The sequence below is a fragment of the Cryptotermes secundus genome, unplaced genomic scaffold (assembly GCF_002891405.2).
Source record: "Cryptotermes secundus unplaced genomic scaffold, Csec_1.0 scaffold1968, whole genome shotgun sequence".
NCBI lineage: Eukaryota > Metazoa > Arthropoda > Insecta > Blattodea > Kalotermitidae > Cryptotermes > Cryptotermes secundus.
This window is the reverse complement of record NW_019739010.1, coordinates 413,490-428,957: the sequence shown is the minus strand read 5'-3', so window position 1 is coordinate 428,957 and position 15,468 is coordinate 413,490. Positions and strand designations below refer to the sequence as shown.

The 15,468-nt window shown below is 42.1% G+C and overlaps 1 protein-coding gene across 5 annotated transcripts in view; it reads left to right on the top strand.

The window, feature by feature from the left end:
- LOC111871621 (dystrophin, isoforms A/C/F/G/H) overlaps positions 1–15,468 on the top strand; it is a 502,313-nt gene that overhangs the window by 208,818 nt on the left and 278,027 nt on the right. For all 5 annotated transcript variants that reach the window (XM_023864846.1, XM_023864848.1, XM_023864845.1 and 2 more), the window contains one exon: positions 2,520–2,709. In XM_023864846.1, the coding sequence (XP_023720614.1) occupies positions 2,520–2,709 (190 nt within the window). The remainder of the gene's footprint in view (positions 1–2,519; positions 2,710–15,468) is intronic.

Below are 15,468 nucleotides of genomic sequence, written 5' to 3'. Positions count from 1 at the left end.
GAAAGTTTATTTGCTATGTGTGAGGCTGATTGTAAGCAGGAATAAGCAGTTCTTAAGTTACGCTGAATGTACCATAGTTCTGTTTAGTGTAGGAGTGATCTCATACCACTGCTTATTGTATGCATCTGTCACGTTTTGCTGGGCCCCTGTTAGTGCAGGCCTGTCAGGTAATGACACCACCAGCATAGCCAGTGAGGAGGCAGTGTTGTTGGAAATGTGACACCAGAAGGAACTGTGCCCCAGGCAGCAAGGCCACTGCCTGCCCTCATTCTGCTGCTTTCTCTTCCTGGCAAGATGAATAGAACCATACACAGGACAGAAAATTGCAAACCATCCATTGAGGTACAGAAGTCCTCCATCAGTTCTATCTGGAAGGAGCAAGTCATACTGATGTTCATTTAGTTTGGCCACACATAACTTGGACGTTCCTTAACTGGTGACATGACAATAATTTGAGCATTGGGTGAGGTACCAATTATGGTGCCATGTATTTTGGTGGAATAGCCATGGGATGATGATGAATGCTGTAAATTTTGTCTTGATGGTACACTGCATGATAATTTATGAAAAGAATCTTGTCATTGTTTTCTGTAAAAAAAAAAGAAAAAGAAAATTGTGTACAGTAAATTCTGTTGTCAGGGACAATACTAGCTACAAAAGGCATTGATAAATGAAGGCAGTGAATATCACAAGTGAATTAATGCAACTGAACCTTGTGTTATGGAATTGAAATTTCAATGATTGATTTGTTATTTAGTTCTCCCTTTTTTGGGCTCATGGATTCAAAGGAAAACAATTCTGCCTCTTCATCCAACATATATTCTGAACTGTGTTTGCAAATGGCCTTTGTAAATACACTTTGATAAACTGTTTATGAAGGAAACTGAATACAAATTATCAGTACTTCAGAAACAGATGTTAATATAATAAAAGAATGTGATAAGTAAAAAAAAAAAACACACACACACGTGCACATGAAAAACAAATGTAATTTGCTTATATACTTGTCATTCAAACAACAAAAGGGTGTCTTGTCATTGAACAGAAGGTCAGATGGAAACATATGTATAAAAGCCAACTGTAATTATAACATATTTGAATGGATAGTCTACTGCTGCATGAAGATGGCTGTCTTTTTGTTTATACATTAATTATATGAAGCATGGCAGATTAAACTGTTTTTTGTGATTGTAAGTATTCATATATTTAGGCACAGGTTGCTAGGAGTTATTAATTTATAATTGATGACACATTGAGGAGCAGAAATGACAAGGTCTTTTTGTAGAAAAACTTGGCCCACATAAATGATATTCAAACTGCTCAAAAGTTGTCCAGTTAAGCACTGTCCCATGAAGGCATATGGGGAGTGGAGGTATAGCTCTTGACTTGGCTCTAAATGGAGGTGAGTGGTCAGCTTCACATCCCTGCTGCTTGACCTACAGGGAGATATCCCACCCCCTCCATACTCATTTGAGAGGAGGCAAGGTGGGCCCCAGGGCTGATGTGGGCACTGTGGGGAAAAGTCTTGTACAGCCAGGAATTGGACCTAGGTGACTGAGCCCTCCACTATAGCAACTGATCTATCCCAACTTCAGTTAAGGCTACACTTCTCAACATAAATTCTTCAAATGTTGATGTGTCCATCAAGCAAGCTGGCCAAGTGATAAAGGGTATTCATTGTGTTCAGGACATGCCTGGTTCAACTTTCAGTGGCACACTGGCTGCCCTTACTCAGCTTGTTCATAATTGTCCTCAGTTCCCTTGATGCCAATATAAACTTTGAAATGTACCAATACCAATTTCTTTCCCTGTTCTTTCTGTCTCAGATTACAGTGTCGTCCTGTGATCTGATTGATGCTGAATAACATTTCTAGTTAATACAGTTTTAAGCAACAAATTTCTTAGTTCATGTGATGATCTGTACCCACAAAGTGCTTCAAATTAACATTCTTTTAAATGTTGAAATTTTCCACATGCAGTAAATTCGGCTCCCCGGAAGGAACCCACAACAGATATGTTTTTGTATTCTGCTTGTTGCAACATACAAGACTGTGCACAGACTGAGGACTACCCATGCCAATGTCATGCATGACAAGGAACTTCTTGTTTTGTAACCAGCCAAATTTTTGGTCAGAGCGATAAAGTCTGAGGTTGTAGTAATGCATTAGATAAGTGTGGAGCAATGATGGAATGAAGATTAGCAAGAGAAAACCAAAGAATCCCAGAGAAAACTTGCTTGAGTGCCACTTTACTCAATAGAAGTCTCCTATAACATCACTTGGCACTGAAAAAATGGCTCTTCTATCACAAAAAATTAAAGGCCAACTTAATGAGCTATGACCTGACCCATGAAAACTGCAATTAGAGCTAAAATTACTTCTGTCCCTAGGTTTTGTGCCATAAAGGCATCTAGGGAACATGGAGGTAAAGCTCTGCACATGTTTTGGGCTTACACAGTTGTATAATCTCATTTGAAACAGTACTGATATTCTGAAGGTTAATATATTGGATGTTAACAGCATCATCAACCGAGGGAAGCTGCTCCACTCGGCAATGAACTCCCTGCACAACTTTGATCGGTCATTGGACAAGTTCCTTGCATGGCTGTCTGAAGCTGAGTCTTCAATGGAATGTGTGGAAGCAGAGACAGATCGACTTGGTGGGCGGAGAGATCCTGGTCTTCTGCGACAGCCTCTTCATCAGCTCAAGGTAGGGAACAGCATACATTCAAGTTGTTTTCCCCTCTCATCTCTTCGTGTGTTAAATCAAAACGTTGCACATATTTTTGTGTTCTAAGGTGAAACGAAGGCTTCGGAATTCAGTGATCAGGATTTTTAATATTTTTAAATTAGATTATGAAAGTTGTATCCGAACTGCAATACTTCTTTTTCTCTTACCAAGGATGAGTTTAATATGTATTTACTTTCGCGTTTAAGGATAGCATTTTGTCATTTCTTATTGAAAATTAAAAGTACAAGTTGATAAGAGGAAGCTTAAGAATTTTGTAATATATTCCGTTAGAACTGTGAACCAGATTTTGTTTAAATATATTTGATTAGCTAGTTGAAGTGCTACCTACTTGATAAAATAATTTAAAATGATTAAACGAAAACAAAATAGCATCCAGTGTTTTGATCCACCTGTGAAACTGGAGGCAGCATTTTCCTTTAAAACGTCAGTAAATGTTATCATTTTGTCAACCTACATGTGACACCCATAAGGCATTGTCTGTTATAATTTTTTTTTTGCTAGATCCCAGTATCGGGTATATTTATGGTATAAAAACATGCAGTGCCAACATTTATTGGACTTGAACCTCTGTGTCTTCTGTACTTGCTGTTGTTTTGGGTTGCTACTAGCTACACCTCAGTGGCAGGAGAAACACTGTGCCACACTGACAGGATGTATGAGTTGAAGATTACATGACAGTTGTGGTAGCAGATTAATTTCATGCTTGGAAATGCAGTAGAAATTGTGTAATTTGATGTATTTGACATGGTTGGGGTCCCAGGAGACTAGCACTGAAAGGACTACAGCAGCAGTTTTGTGCTTGAGCGAATGCTTTTGACCTGTGTTGTCATTGAAATTTTCCATCTGTTTGCTAACTCATAGTTGTTGTAACATTAAAGCTTCGCTTAGTGAGGGGTGGAGTCCAGTTGGGTCCACTCAGTACCGCGGCCACCAATTGACCTATTGTATCTGCCCAGAGTGATTATGATGATTGAGAATTTGGTGGAATGAAGATTGGCAGGGGAAACCAAAGTACTCGGAGAAAACCCGCCCCAGCACCACTTTGTCCACCACAGATCTCACTTAACATTAAAGCTTAATACAATAACACAGTACCAGACTCACAATAGCTCCGACAGAGTCTGAAGGACCACCTACAGGACAACACGTGAATTCTCCATATAACATATGATAACAGCGTCTCGACAATACTCCCACTGCACCCAACTTTCAACCCGATTAAGATAACGCATGTGAACATACAGGAGTTTGTAACATCATGCTCACCTAGGAATGAACCAGACCAGAGTGACCAGTATACCAGCGAAGTAACTGATATATACATACACATATTTTAATCTTAGTTTGAACCCTCATTTAACCTTCGACTCTATATACATTAATGTAACTAATTATATTTAATACCAATATAATTGGACTGTAAAGTAGGTAATACCAAGCATTTTGTTACCAAGCATAATATTACGTGTTATACAGTTATACTCAAAATATGGATTCTTATTAAAAACATGTTGGGTACGTAAGCATAAATAATACACCTGATGATGATCCAATAAGGGTCGAAACATGCCGTGTTTTAAGGTTTTAAAATTTTAATGTAATTATCTATATTTGTATATTTAAAAAATACTCAGTGTAAGCTTTTTCCTGTTCAGTGTTCATACTTCATATGCGGGATGTCTGCCTTATTTTCAGTTTTCGAAATATTTCCCTAGTACCTTGTAATAAGTACTTTAGTCCTTTCAGTATTTCTGATTGTGTATTCTTGTTCGTATTTATGCATGATAGCATCAGAGGGAGTTGTCTTGTATTTCTTGCAGTCCATTAGTTTCACATCCAGTTTATTGGATCGAATGAGGAATTCATAACCTCTAATGCTAGCCTGTCTTCTGGCCGTGTTCGAACAGGGAATTTTTATAATAAGCAGTCTGTTACTAATCCCATTGTTTAGTGTTAAAAGGAGGAAGTTGGGTTTTCCGTGTTCATAGTGAAGTACCATGCAGTGAAGATGTAAGAATAGTGGCGTATAGTTCCATGCTTTCGGCACTAGATGGAGCTGAATGGTCAGCTCCACGCCCCCAGGTATGCCCCAGAGTCCCTTTGGACACTGTGGAGCATGGAGCCTTCATTCCTTTGTCCAGTCCGTGGCCTAGTCGCTATACCGACTGAGCGTTAGGAATACGTAATGGTTCATTAATACTAATTCGCGTAGTTCAGTTATGAAGACCCGAATTTTCGAAATAGACAGGAATCTATGGTCCGAATTGTTCATAATGTGTGAGACGTTCAAAGAGACGCAGCAGTGTCCAATGAAAATTCTGTGCGATTCGTTGTTTTCGGTTTTTCTGAAGTCACAAGTTTATAGAGTAAATTTTTGGATATTAAAATATGGAAATAAAGAAGCAAGCCCCACCGACAGTAAAGTCCATAGAGGCGCAATGGATCAATAAATCCCCGACTTGAAATATCAGCACGTGGTAACGGTTAAGTACAGTCTTTAGCAATACATCTGGCTGTGAGACACTGGCAGTGCAGTATCTTCCCGTTAGATGGCAGCGTACACCAGTTAAACCGTGTTCCCGATAGATGGCGAGGTATAACGCATAAAGCATTTCAGTTACTGTAATCGTCGTGAGATGGCGCGCAACTACTCTTGCGTTTTAGTCTTGAATATGCCTGGTGGTGCATCAGATTCCCACAACGAAGATAACGGCGTGTAGACCGGAGGAAGGCTACCAGTCTGTACGGCGTTATGCCCCAGAAAATGAAACTCATCTCTGAATATGCCTTTATTGCTAATGGTACAAATAACGGCTGTAATAAGAGTACGCCGCATTTTTGTGTGGAAAGGGATTGAGAATGAGTTTTTCTGTACATAAAATAAGCATTTCACAGTTAAAAGGATCGAGTTTGTTATCGGTAGGAAGTTGTACGTAATACTAAGAGTTCGCTGGTGTGCTGTCATTGTTCTGAACGTTCATGCCCCAACAGAGGATAAGATTGATGGCACGATGCACAGCTTCTACGAGGAACTAGAACATACTCGTATATTCAGTCAGTTCCCGAAGTACCATCTGAAAATTTTGTTAGCAGGTTTCAATGCGAAAGTAAGTAGCTAAGACATTTTCAAACCAACAGTTGGAAATGAGAGTTTACATGAAATTAGTAACGATAATGGAGTTAGAGTAGTAAATTTTTCACATCAAAAAATCTGACGGTCACTAGCACAATGTACCCATATCGTAACATACTGTAACGTGTTTACGGNACATAACCGCTCGAACACTCATTCGATGCTCTATACGAGCAGTCGAGATACAGCACCAGAAAGTATCCTTTTTCCTCCACCTTCATAGTTGTTTTACCTTGATTATGAAGAGTTGATACATATTTACCACACTACACGGCGTCACACCTATAAAGACCGTGTTTTTATTATATACTATCGTCAGAACCTCATATGTCGTTTAATTTTTGTATATCCTTCATTTTAAATTTTTATTTAGCCTCTAACAGAAATAAGTACCAGGAATCTTACTGGGGGTAAAGGGTGGCCGGCGCGTAAGGCTGACAACCTTACACCATCTCTGAGCCGACTCTAGAAAATATTAGAGCCTCGACGTCGCACAACCCAATGGGCCTCCATGGCCTGTTACAGGGATAGATTTACCTTACCTAACCCCATTGTATGAGTATTTTAATTATCATAATGTATTATAATTTAAGTAACTTTAATATCTGTCACTTTTATATTTTATTTTATGGTATAGACTGATCTGCGATGAGTACATAGAAGTGTAAATTTATATTTATATTTTTATCTAACACAATGACAGATAAAGCGGCAAGTTAATGACGGAGACATATTCTAGAGTGTACTGGACTTCGCGCAGTCTCCGTGTTTTGTTTTACATTCGACAAGAAAATTATCTTAAAACTCGTCTTCTTAGTTCATAGTGGTTCTTTCTCCAAACTTAATTATTTTGAGGTTACAAATACGTGTAGTTCCGTACGCATTAGGGGTTGTATATCTGTGACTGAAATGAGTAAATTCCTAATAGATATTAGAGAAAAACCATCCATTTTCTTCTGTCTCATATATTCAATTATTCACGTTTCAGACAGTCTGTTCCTATGTGTTCTGTTCCACAAAGTACGGAGCTAAAACCGTTAAGAACTAAGGAGATTAACGCTTCGTACTTTTTACCATAATGGCAGTCAGTGATAATTTGGTGTATTCACAAAACAGGGAGGAACACAAACTAAGGTTGTTTGAGAACAGGGTGCTGAGGAGAATATTTGGATCGAAGAGAGACGAAGTGACAGAACGTTCGAGAAAACTGCACAGTGACGAGTTTCATAACTTGTACACTTCTCCAAGTATAATTATAATGATCGAGTCAAGGAGGTTGAGGTGGGCAGGTCATATAGCAGGAATGGGGAAGAATAATGCATATAGGATATTGGTGGGAAAGCTAGAAGGAAAGACACCACTGGCAAGTCCAAGACGGAAGTGGGTGGACAATATTAAAATGGATCTTAGAGAGATAGAATGGGATGGTATGGATTGGATTGATCTAACTGAGGATAGGGACCAGTGGAGGGCTCTTGTGAACACGGTAATGAACTTTCGAGATCCATAAAATGCATGGCAGCTTCTCGATAAATGCTCAGCTCCATGAGTGAGTGAGTGATTCACAAAATAGACCGACAGAACAATTACTAGATACACATAAGCTCACCAGAATATGTAGGTTCCCACAACAGTGGTTATGGAAATTTGTATCTACTGGGATATAACGCCTTTGAAATCCAGCCGACGTTTCGGATGAAGTTGCCTTGACCGTGAAAGTGAAGGCGACATGTATCTCGCAAACGTCAGTTTACTTTCAGCGGACTACACAGTTATTTCTCGGAAGGTAGGAGAACTCTTCTCATCTTAAAGGCAGACAAGAAGAAGAATATATCCGGAATACAAAATAAAATCTGAAGATGGCATAAGAACCGTGCAGTATATTGTGAAACGCCCTGGTTCATCCGAGCTAAAGACAGTTTAATTCAATGTGCATCTCTTTTTGTCGATTCTGTCAGCATACACATTGAGATAAACAATTTCAGGATCTTCTCTCTATTTTATTTGCGGATGCGGAAACGGGGTGAATTTACATCCTGCCATTGTCAGATCTGAAACAGCTGTTAAGAAACTGATCGATCGCTCGGTGTGTTTCCTCAAGTGTGGCACAAGGAGCGCTGTAGTCTTCCCCAACACGACTTCATCCCGGAATGTAGCCCCCGTGTGCTTCAGTACAGCTGTCAGGCATAGGATCGGGGCAAACACTGGGCCGCATGGCGTGTTGATAGCTAAGGAGATACTGAGTTCGAGTCGCGGCCATGCTGACAGTAAATGCGTCACAAATGGATATAAAACGTAAAACACGTGACATTCGAACGTATAAAAAATACATTTACTTCTCGACATATCCTCCACCAACACTGATACACTTGTCCCATAGCCTTACCAGTGCGTCGAAACCCGCAGTACAGAAGTCTTTTGACTGTTGTCTCAGCCGCTTTCTTACCTCCGTTTCGACCTCTTAAGTCAGCGAAACGTTTGCCACCCAGTTGTGAACCGCTGTACGTGACAAACACTTCCAACTGTAAACAGGAAACGTTTCTTTATGAATATCATTTGCATTGAGTCATTTTTCCCACAAAAAAAACGCACAATCTTAAAATAGGCCATGACCGCTTCCTTTGACGTATTTTCAAGCTCATCATCCACGATTCGCATTAGGATGAACACCACATACACGGTGACGGTGAAAAGGCACCGTTAAACAAACCAGGCATCACCCAACCGTGATCATCCCCCCCCCCTCCATCTCTTTCAAGGGAACGTTAATTCTGAGCAGAGACTCTGTATTTCGGGGCATTTAAATTGTCTCCGAATTGTTCTTCGTTCATTTTTTTTCCTTGGCACTACAGCCCCAGTGGGTCTAGGCCTACCTCCATGAACTTCTCCGTTCACTTGTTTTTTCTACATCTTACACATTCGGTAGGACTCCTTGGGCGGGTGATCAGCTCGTCGTAAGGCCTCTACCTGCAGACAAACACAGAGAAACGCACACAAACATCCATGCCCTGAGTGGAATTCGAACCCACGATCCCGGCTTCCGAGCGAGCGAAGACAGTGCATGCCTTAGACCGCTCGGCTACCGTGACCGGCCTTCGTTCATTTTACCACGTGGTATTTAGAGTAAACACTCGATAATGCGATTGCAGTTAATCCGGATCGAAATATGAAAAATTAAAAATGCTCTTCAAAGTTGAGTGCATACTTTGAAAGGCACATGACATTTAGGTAGGCAGATGAGTCACTTGTCTGTTTCGGACAAAAACGTGGCAGTTTCTCCAAACCAACACTATTAATCGTTAGTACAGCTTCTGAGTCTTCTATCGATGAATAAATGTACTGGCTTTTTATAGTTTTTAAATAAAGGTTCTCCAGCTTTATATTTGTATTCATTTGCATCAGCATTACTTATATAATTAAATTTTCTGTCGATGTGTTCTAATTTTGTTTTTGTCTTTTAGGGCTACATTTTGCTTCACTAATCCGAATGGTCTCCCCTCAGTTAATCTGGATTAGAGACAGTTACTGTATTTCTGTGGCTGTGTGCGTTGATTGCAAGGGTGGATGGACGCACAGATAGAGAAGAGAAAATTTTACAAATCCAGGAATAGAACCCGGGTCAGCCCGTAGCTCGTCGCTATACCGACTGAGCTGTCGCGACTTCCCATTTCAGTAGGAACTAAAAAGTTCATTACCAATGGTTAGGGTAAAATAGTATTGATTTCTCATTATATCGCTAGGAATTAACGTTGTTTCTCTCGCCTTGAAGGTGATATTGCTCCAGCCTGAATCTTTTTTCGTTTTCTGAGTGCCAGATCCATGAAGTATAAATCAGGGCGCTGCCTGTGAGCGCCGAGCTCTCAGTTCTTTCTGACAGGCGTCATGCCCGTTCTCATAAAAGCCAGAAGCAGACGTTGATTTATTCTTGCCCTTGTTTCTTAACGCGCCGGCACACCTTGCCATTTCTGTTCTGGGAAAGTGATGTTGTGCCAGGTGTTTCGTTCCCTCTTCGAATTTCCTTGTATTAAGGAAGCGGGTCATTTGGTTTGTTCGATATCAAAACCGCATTACACAAAGAGAACAGTGGAAGAGGAACACGTGTCTGAAGGTACAGGACTTCGTAGCACGTTGTAGCGTAGTTGGTTGAGGCACTGAGCTACAAGTCGGAAGGTCGCGGGTTCGATTCCCGATGATGTCATTGGATTTTTATAATTCTTCCAGCCGCACTATGGCCCTGGGGTCGACTCAGCCACTGAGAGAAATGAGTACCAGGAATCTTCCTGGGGGTAAAGGGCGGCCGGCGTGTAAAGCTGACCTCCCCGCCATCTGTGAGCCGTTTGTCTAGAACATGTGGGAGCCTCGATGTGTCACAACCCTATAGACCTCCTAAGTCTGTTACAGGGATAGCTTTATCTTTTTTTTTCTTTTGCTTTATTTAAATGAAACATTCTATTTTCGAGTTGGCAGTTCTTTCATTGCTAATAACTTCGATTTCCATGAACCTTTGTATGAAATGCGTGCTACTAGATTGCATCCCATGCTTCGTACTATAAATTCCCTACAGTTACAGCACCAATTTGGCTACCGCGCTGGACATACCAACCCACCACGCCTTAGGTGCCTCTCAAGTGTCGAGATAACGAGAGCGCTCTGCCTGTAGCTGGCTAAAAGTAGCGACCCGCTAGCTGACAGACGCGGTTCACACGAGGGCGTGTGCGGGAATGAAAAAACGGTCATAACTCCGTAACCGTCCAAAATCGGACACATGTTTACATGAACTTTTTTGGTCACAAAGACCTAGGACATCACCTCCTGCAGTTATGCCCTAAAGTCGTGAAACACCCTGTATGTAAAGATTCCCAATTTGCAGCCCTTATATATTTACGTTTAATGAATTTAATATTGAAAATGATACTGATATGGAATTGCAGAATCAGTAGGAAGGTTAGCGGAATTCTCTGTTTAAGTTTGCGATAGTTTTTCTGCCACTGGTTTTTCGCATCCATAAGTCACTGTTGCAGGTCCTCTCGTTGTCTATGCCCTGCTCAGACGCCATTTGTTGTAGCTGTTCTCATCGTCTATCCAGTCCCCTCATTCTCCCTGACTGACAGGGCGTCTGAAGGTAAGCGTCTCGGAGCGGTGGTATGAAAAAATGTTTTGCCGTTTCTTTGTGTCTTTCTCGTCTGTTCTTGAGACAGTGCTGGCATGGCAGACTGCAGAGGAACGGCCTGTCTGCACGGAGAGGCTGGCTGTCGCGACATTCTTGCAGAACATTGTAATTAAGTATTCTCATTCATTAGTCAGTCCGTACACACGGGCCACCGGGCCATGTGTAAAAGCCAATTTACCCTCGATGCGGGTAACAGGACACACGAAAGAAGAATGTCAGCATAGAAAACATTTTACATTGTAAATTTTAACTGAAATCAAAGTTAGTTTATTTTTAACTTTTCTGACGTACGGTCCTCAGAGGCCATACAGAGTGTCCCAGGAGGAAATCAGTATTCTGGGAGGTCATTTTTTTTATTTCTAATGGAGTGGGACTAAGTCCCATGTACTGCGGCCATTTCTGGCCTGTTGTACCAGCTACAGATGATAGGTGAGGGTGATTGTGGAGCAGTTGGTGGAATGAAGATTGGCAGGGGAAACCGAAGTACTCGGAGAAAACCTGCCGCAGCGCCACTTTGTCCACCACAAATCCCACTTGACCGGACCCGGGATCGAACCCGGCCGCCGCTGTGAGAAGTCAGCGACTAACCGTTTGAGCAATGGTGCGGCCTCGGAGTACACTTAAATTATAGTTATTAAAGTTTTAGCGAAATAATATTGTTCTGTCTTATGTCTCATGTGCCAGTTTTGTGTGCAGTGCGCATTTTGTGAGAAATTTGATAATATGGATTTGAGCGTCTCCTTTTAGTGAGCGGTAAGAGTGACGGTGGATCGATCGATAAGGACGGTGTTAAAATATGCCGGACTGCTTTTAGTATATGGCCTGAAACCCGCGCCACAGGTGTCTTAGGAATCGGATTAATGTTTTTTCCATCCTAATTTGTAATATATGCGGTACAGTCTCTTGCAGCACATGTAGCACGCGGATTGACGCATGGATAGACGTGACTGTCGCACACATTCACTGCAGTCAGCCGAATTCTAGCTCGTGGATTTTTCTACCCTGAAGATGGAGGCAATACTTTCCTCCGAAACCTCGGTTCACACGAGATCTACACTGCGGCACATCCCAGAAGACGGTATTCTTCAACATAAGCCGTGTCCCCACCGGTATCAGACGTTATGCCGTGCAAGTAACACGTTAACACCCTTGACATAAGATACGCGTTCATATGCAGCCGGTTTCGAAGCGCGTCCTTGCCCAGACCGTTGACTGCAGAAACAAGGAATGTGGGGAATTTGTCGTCCCATCCGCACGCGGGTCGTTACTTAGGGCTCCCAGAACGGAACCCCCCCCCCTCTCCAAATGGCGGACTCATTATAATAGCTGGCGCACGCGAATTGTGTGCGAATACCAGACCGCAACCCCAAAAATCAACGTCATCCTCATTTTCTTAGTAGAATCGCTTGTATAGGAGTTGTCATCCACAGCTTAACTACAGCCACGTCTTCTTTCTAACAGAAATGCCTGCAGGCGAGGTTTCTTTTATGTGCCTTCATTTATTTTCTTGGTCTGTACAAAATTCTCCCTCATTTTAATGGCTCCGACGAACCAGCAGGCTGTGGACCATTTGTTCTGTGTACAAGAATTCCTATTGTTGCGAATTTCAAATAACATATATCATGCTATATAACACTATATACCGATCCGCAGTGATCCTATTTACAGGGTAAAATCTTCCCTTGTAAGGTTTTTAATTGGACGTCGGGATAGCGCCGTCAGTATAGCGACTGGCTACTACGGGCTGGACGACCGAGAGGGTCGGATTTCGAGTCCTGGTGGGGTCAAGAATTTTCTTCACGTCGTCCAGACCGCCTCTGGGGCCCACCTAGCCTTCTGTCCAGTTGGTACCGGGGCCTCTTTCCCAGAGGTAAAGCGGCCGGGCCGTGAAGCTACAGTTAGTGCCGAGTTCAAGAAAATGTGGATATCTACATCTACTCCCCCATACGCCTTCATGGCGTATTGCTTAATTGGTTAAGCAAAGGGACAGCTTTATCTTTTTTACCTTATGGTATTTAATTAAAGGCTGTCCCATGAAGACATGTGGGATATTGGAGACGAATCTCTACGCATTCTCATCGTCTACTATAGATGGACCTAAGTTGTGAGATTCACGCTCCGACTGCTCTGTTTCCGTTTGATTTGGTCCGATCTGGACGTGATTGCAACGAGAAATATGGCTTCGTCCAGCGGAAATCCGACTTCAGAATATGTTCAGATTGGCGTCTAAAGAGTTCAGAGACGAAGTGTTTTGTTACGTTGGAAAATTCAGCCGGAAGAGGCACTTTCTTTTTAGTCTGCAGCTCAGTCGGAAATGCTTCTCTGTTTTCTTTCCTGACTGGAAAGTTTCGCACTGGTTTACATGCAGACGGACAGTGTGACACCGGTTTACATGCAGACGGAGAGTGTGACACCGGTTTACATGCAGACGGAGAGTGTGACACCGGTTTACATGCAGACGGAGAGTGTGATACCGGTTTACATTAGTACCTCTTCATTTTACATCCAGGCCAGGAAATTTCGTACAATTTTACATCCAGGAGGGAAAGTGGCGCATAATTCTACTGCCAGCCCATAAAGTGGCATATTATTTTACATCCAGGCCGGAAGTATTCGAATTGGTTTACATCCAGCGCTGAACGCGACAACTTATCCCGTCTTCGAGATGCTAAACTGTTCTATGACATCCTCCCGAAACGTCACTGTTTGGTGGCTGAGAAAAAGTGCCTGAAAACTAAATCCCATATTGGGTTGACGTTTTTCAGCTGGAAAGAAAACCAATACTGACGTCATTCTCAGAAGATCACGGAAGTTTGTCAAACTTTTAGGAGAGCGTTCAGTACCCCCCCCCCCCAAGGAAAGCCGCGAAGTGATCGAGGTTCTTTTCTTCAACTAGAAATGTCATTGTGTTTGTGCGGGTCGTATCTTCTTCTCCTTACTCTGTATGCTTGGATACCTATGAGATATTGATTATTGACGTCCGGGATGCGGGCACCTCCAAATTGTTAGAAAAAGGACATAAGTAGTCATTTATTTGTTAAGTTGTATTCGCACACTAACTAACTCTATGGAGCTGAGTCCTTGAGAAGCTGCCAGTCGCTCAGACTACTCAGTTTCAAAGCATTTTATGCAACCCGAAGGTTCATTACCGTGTTCACAAGAGCCCTCCACTGATCCCTATCGTGAGATATATCAATCCAGTCCATAACATCCCACACTGTCTCTAAGATCCATTTTAATATTGTGGCGTATAGACCCGTTAAACACGCCTCTACAACAATAGAGTTACTGTTGGAAACTGTGTTTTCTACTCGGTCAGTGCAAACGGGTTATAAGGAAAATAATCAGGGCGATGCAGTTAGTAGTTAGTTGAGATGGGTGGTAGGTTTACTTACTGGACACTTCACCTAAAAGGGCACCTTTCAAACTGGAACTGACAGATGACCCAACTTGTCAAAGATGAATTAGCCACACACACACACACATCTTATGTGATTGTGAGCTTATATCTTACCTGGGTCAGTTCTTCATGGAACCAAGTGACTTTTAAATAAAGTCCTACATTTCATTCGAAGTGTAGGATTAATAAAGGGTTAATCCAAGGGGGAAGCACAATAGATCGTTGAAGGTCGCAGTGCGAGGGCCAGTTTTATGGCTGACCCCTCATACTCATACTCACTCATAGTTGTAATTTGAGAGTGAGTTCTGTACAGGAGGCTGTGAAGATATGACCTGAACATGTGAAGCTGAAGAATCTCCACTATTGGAAGCCGTTGCAAGGAAACGGCTGGTGAAGACGCAGCAGGATGGAAAATGGCTTAGCGGGTGCTGTGGTGATTGTGAAGTTGGAGATAGCGGTGGCGCTGTAATTACTTGTAGTTTCGAGTGGTGTATATAAGTGGCCATTAAATCGAGTTATCAATCCAAATTCTGTATATAGTCACACAACCCATGTACGTGACAATATTATTCTCCCACCTATATCTAGATCTTCCTAGTGGTCTCTTTCCTTCTGACTTTCCCACTAAAATTCTATATGCATTACGCTTCCCTCCATGCATGCTAAATGCCATGCCCATCTCATCCTCCCTGACTAGATCATTCTAATTATACTTGGCGAAGAGTGCGAGTTTTCTCCAACCTCCTCTCACTTCATCCCTCACAGGTCCAAATGTTCTTCTCTGTCGCCTGTCAGTCTGAGCCGCCCTTAATGTCAAAGACATTTCTGCTTTTAGTTTCTTGAAGCGTTTTGGGGATCAGACGACTTGTAGTTTGGTAGAAGTTTGTCGGCGTTCATAAGAACATTTTGCCTCCATCATCAGGGAGAACATCGAAGCACGCAACACTGCTTCCTGCTTTATACTCCTTTTACGTGCATTTTGACGCTAAATTTGGAGGTTGTACGGTCCTCCGA